Source organism: Dendrobium catenatum, unplaced genomic scaffold, assembly GCF_001605985.2.
Source record: "Dendrobium catenatum unplaced genomic scaffold, ASM160598v2 fragScaff_scaffold_1520, whole genome shotgun sequence".
Lineage (NCBI taxonomy): Eukaryota > Viridiplantae > Streptophyta > Magnoliopsida > Asparagales > Orchidaceae > Dendrobium > Dendrobium catenatum.
The window spans coordinates 1427980-1433421 of NW_021319982.1; the positions used below are offsets into that span (position 1 = coordinate 1427980).

General features: G+C 35.5%; 1 protein-coding gene across 1 annotated transcript; it reads left to right on the forward strand.

Moving 5' to 3' along the window:
• The first annotated feature begins 248 nt into the window (after window positions 1–248).
• Window positions 249–1777, forward strand: LOC110093643. Its single transcript, XM_020818593.2, has one exon. It carries the CDS (start codon window positions 489–491, stop codon window positions 1560–1562), a length of 1074 nt encoding a protein of 357 aa, XP_020674252.1. The 5' UTR covers window positions 249–488; the 3' UTR covers window positions 1563–1777.
• Window positions 1778–5442: the final 3665 nt, after the last annotated feature.

A 5442-nucleotide genomic window follows, 5' to 3' on the forward strand; every position in this document is an offset into this window, starting at 1 on the left:
AAAGGAATTTTTATTTATTACTGGAGTGGGCCCTCATAAGTAGAAATTAGTCTGTATAGAGTCCGGACGATAAAGAACCGGCCGTCTGAATGTGAGTGTACTGTATAAAAAAAATAAATTATGTATAAAATTATACTTAGTATACACTCATATTTGAATAGTTCTTTACCGTTAGGACTCCTCATAAAATAATTTCTGAAATTACATTTGATTGACGATTATCTTAAGCGAGCATCTTGCGAGCTTGCCAACGACGCAATGAACAATACTAACCAAATTCAACGGTGATGATCTACCCTCATCACCTCATGCAGCTACTTCAGGTAGTTACGCCCTGAAAATCAGGGCTTAGGGTTTTCATCCTCCATGACTTATAAAAGCTAGTAAATACCGGCAAGATCCGCAACCACATTCAAGCTCTATCAGTTTTTCCCTCTTCGCAATTCCTCCAATCCTCATTCAAAGCTCCAATCTTGACCATTCAAGCCATGGGAAGCGAGGGTACTGCTCAAAGGCCCTTCTGCCACTGCTGCTCGAAGCCTGCCCGCATCTGCCTTTGCGACCGCCTCAAGTCGCCGCCGCTCGACAACTCTATCGCCGTCACCATCCTTCAGCACAGTCGGGAGAAGACTCACCCGCTGAATTCTTCCAGAGTTGCAAGACTCGGTCTCAAGAACCTCTGCGTGGTCCCCGTGACCGATGTTATTTTCCAAGCTCAGTTCCTCGTTCGCCCTCTGGAACCGAATCAAGATTGTGCTTCTTCGTCTATCGCTGGAAATCACTATGAAATGCCGGTTTGGGATGAAAGATTGGATTCTTCGTTGAGACGTTCTGTCACTTGTAAGTACTTAACCGAAAGGTTAAGTTTCCACCCAGGAATGTCAGAATCGGAGGAAGAATTGAATCTTTCGCAAGATATTTCCGACGTTTCTAACGATTATGATCAGATCGGTGAAACACCAATAGATGATGAGGTTACAAGTAGCTTCTCTAAGTATACTGTCACCTACTCTTCTAAATATATCATGGTGGCAATAGACAAAACTGCAAAGCCTGATATTGGTTGGATTCTGAACTATCCAGTCGGAAAAGCTGCTATTTCAAATGGTTTCATGGTTAGGAAGTTGCAGAGAAAGAAATCTCTGCTAAACAGCGAAGAATTGAAAGACTCTGAAGAGTTTAATCTTGTTATTCCTTCGGGCTCAGCGCTCCTCTTCCCAAGCTCAAATGCTATTGAGCTCGCAGAGGTGGATCATGAAGTCAAGCATTTGATTGTGCTGGATGGGACTTGGGCGAAGGCAAGGCGCATGTACTATGAGAATCCATGGTTGAAGCTTTTGCCACATTTGAAGCTGGATCAGAGGAAGGAGAGCCTGTACAGTGATGTGAGGCATCAGCCAAAGGCTGGGTATTTATCTACAGTAGAGAGCATTGTTTGCGCATTGAAGGCGTTGGGAAATGACATGGAGGGTTTGGATGAAATTTTAGAAGTGTTTGGATCTATGATAAAGGATCAGAGGCGCTGCAAAGATGAAAAATTCAAAGCAATGTCTAAGTCATAAGTAATGCATAGCGCAGATTGATATAGAAGAACTTGGCCGCTTCGAAGATAGAAGAATTTGTGAGTTTTTTTTTTTTTTTGCATTTTTTTTTGTCAAATCCAAAAGCAGCCTGGAAATGGCTATTCTTTACTATTCAATTGATAGATTGAATGATTCTTGCAGAAAACTTGTCTGCTATGACTATGGAAAGAAAATAGTTTTCAATATATGTTTAAAAAGCCTTTTCTTGATGCCATGCTTGTTCATAGTTTACCTTTCTAGCCAGCAAAACATTAAATAGTATTTCTCATTACTTCTAAATGTGCCTTTGAGATTTAATAATTAAGCAGTTGATGATGTTAAGACTTAGGCTTCGTTTGGGACGGCTTTTTTATTGCTTTCTAAAACAGAGTTTTAATACAAAAATAAAAAATTTTGTACTAAAACTCCGTTTTAGAAAGCAGTAAAAAAGCCGTCCCAAACGAAGCCTTAGTTTGGGACGGATTTCTTAAAGCAGTTTTTTAGTATAAAAATTAAAATTTTTATACTATAAAGCTTATTTAAGAATCAGTAAGAAAGACGTCCCAAACGAAGCCTAAATTTGTAAGTTATCCAAAATGATTACCTTTGAGTTCTTGACAGCATTTTGCAACTGTAAAATGTTTATCATTGGTTGTCTGAAAACCGTTGATTGTTCTGTGATAGTCAATGCATTGCCATTTAAACTTAGGTTTCGTTTGGGATAGTTTTTTTTCTGCTTCTAAAAACAGTAAAAAAATGTCCCAAACGAAACCTTAGTATAACCTCTGCTGTTGCTTGGTATGAGCTGTTTGGCCATTATCATCGATCAGAATTTTCTGATAAAATAAGATGTCAATTATCAAGTTTTTAAAGCTCATTGGGAACCTTATATATTGTATTAGATTGCAAGGGATGACTCAAATTTCATGTAGCTTTAGGGCACTGTTCTATAATGGAGTTGGCATAGAAAATCTAAACACTTCAGGCCTGAAATAGTTAATTGGTGAGATTTGAAATGGGTGATGTTTTTGTTCCTTTGGATGATTTTTCCAATCCTACTAAATACTATAGTTGATCTTGCTTTCCACACCATTCTTCCTCCTTTATAGCGCATAATTCCTGCATATTTATATAGTTAATGTCTAAATTTTTATATTTATTTATATAACATTTAAATCTTTAAATCAAAGAAAAATTACTTTTAATATTACTTTTTTTAATTAACATACAATTTTTCATGCATATGTTTTGACATAATATAAAGTGTGTTAGAGACGAAAAACATAATAATTATGTGATATATACATAAATTCTTTCTAAGTTTTATCAGCAAGCAAATATTCAGACATATGGGTTCTTCTAAAAAATGACACCTTTTGTCTGATGAAATGTAGCTATTAGGTCTATGAGGAGGTTATGTTGTCAGATGGCACAACTCGTTCAAAGAAATTATTATGTGCGGAGTCCGAGCTCTAGCTCTGTGTCCGGACTCTAATAAAATCATACACGTGGATATTCAATATAGTTTCGTATTTTATTTTTTTCTTGACAGCCCGATCGACTTGGCCCAGAGGCTTGATCCATAGGTAAAAAATTTGAATTTACGGAAAATCAAAAGTCTCGGAGCTGGTTCACTTTGACTCATTGCATTCACTTTTCAATTTCAGCGTTCACTGTTCACTTTCATCTTCGGTATTCCAGGCAACTCACTGTTCAACTGCATTTAGGTGTTAAGTTCATCATCTACCAACAAGATTAGTCTGTCATTCTCGTTCAGTTCATCTTCAAAGAGATACTTTTTTTGGCTTATCTTTCAAAATATGTTTTAGGGTTTACATTTAGGGTTTTTAGGATTTAGAGTGTTTATTTGTCATTTTATAAGTTAGCCCGTGACCCTCCAACGAACGTCAAACAAAATTCACTGTCAAAAAAACGAAATATACAATTGATTTGGCGTACACAGGTTGGACGCTTGCAGCACTGCAAACAGGCGTATGTAAACCATCATGCAAAATTTGCATTGATTGTATTGACTGTGAATGAACTTTTTATTGACTTAGTATTAACTAGGTATTATCTGTGTATTAACCACGTATGAATTGCATATTAATTGTGTATCGACTGTATATTTACTATGTATTCACTGGTATCAACTCCATATCGACTATCTTTCATTTTCAAAATTAGGTTGCAAAGTTTTCAAACTTTTGATTTATTTTTGTTCATTTCCGACTCTTTTTTGAATTTAGTATAAACTATGTATTTACAATGTATTGATGGTGCATCGAATGAGCATTCAGTATGAACCTGTATGAAAAATTATTTTTCTCGAATGTGCATTCAAAGTTGAACTTGTAATAAAAAGAATATTTTTGATAAACTGTCAATATAATATCATTGTGTATTTGGTATATAACAATTGTTTATTAATTGCATATTTACTACATATTTATTGTGTATTTTTCTGTAATGTCAGCAGACGTATGTTTGGCCTATTACTTATTGTTGCTATGTATCAAGCTTTAAGACTATCTACGCTCATTTGTTGAGATAATAAACAATGATGTTGAGGACACCTTAAAGATATTAAACATCTATCAATTTCTGAAGTTCTCAACATTTTAGTAGAATGTTTTATTGATATACAAGCTGATCAAATTCTGAGATATTCCTTAACAATATTTTATCATCAAGGGCTATGAGATAAAAATCATCTCAGATGAAGTGGCTTTGCTTACAGTATTGCCAAACATAGGTTATGAGATCTGCTCACAAAGGGATTCACTTACATGATATAAATCAATGGATATTAATAGTCAGATGATAGAAATACACATTTGACTAACATGAGCTTTTTTTGAATAAATTCTATGCGTGTCACTTTTGGTCTACCCCTTCTTTTTTCTTATCCTAAGACAAATTTTATTTACTTATTTTCTATTCGTTATTATACATGTTCAAGCGAATTTTGTTTTTTTTTTCAATTATTTCATCTTCAATAAATATCACTCCAACTATATATCTAATGTAATTATTCTCTAATTTATCCTTTCATATTTTATCACAAATTTATCAGCATTATTATTTCTACAACACTTAGTGGTGTCAATTTTTGACACGACCCGAATCCGACCCGGAAAAATTAGGGTTCGGGTCAACCCGAACCCGAAATGGGTCGGGTTCGGGTTGAATAAATCAACCCGTTTTAAAAATCGGGTCGGGTTCAGGTTGACCCAGCAACCCGAAATTGACCCGAAAGTGACACGAAAACTCATATTTGACCCGATTTTGACTCGAAAATTAGCAATTTTAGGTCAACTTCGGGTCATTCGTGTCGGGTCGGGTTGACCCGGACCCGAATCGGGTCGGGTTCGGGTCCGTATACCTGACCCGTTTTTTAAAAATAGGTCGGGTTTGGGTTGACCCGAACAATACCAGGTCAGTTTCGGGTTCGACCCGAACCTGACCCGCTGACTCGAATTGACACTCCTAACAACACTCAACTTAACTATAAATTAAAATTTAGGGATATTTACATACATACCACTCTATACTATTCTATGTACATATTTAACATCTAAAATTTTAATATTACATAAATATTAATATAAATCTCCCTATATTTTATTTTAAATTTGCAAAATAAGTGATTTTCAAAGAAATTAAACAGAAAATAAACATTGCCTTATGTTTTGTACTTCTTAAGAAATTTAAAGTTTTGAAGCATTGAGCAAACCGGTTCGGTCCGAGGAAACCTAGTCGCGAATGGATGCCATTCCAGTAATAAACTTTATTTCAAAGTCTCTTCCCGCCCAGTCGAATTCAAAAAGTTTATCCTAATAGAAGCCATTTTTTTCAAACTCGCCACTCGATAGTTTCG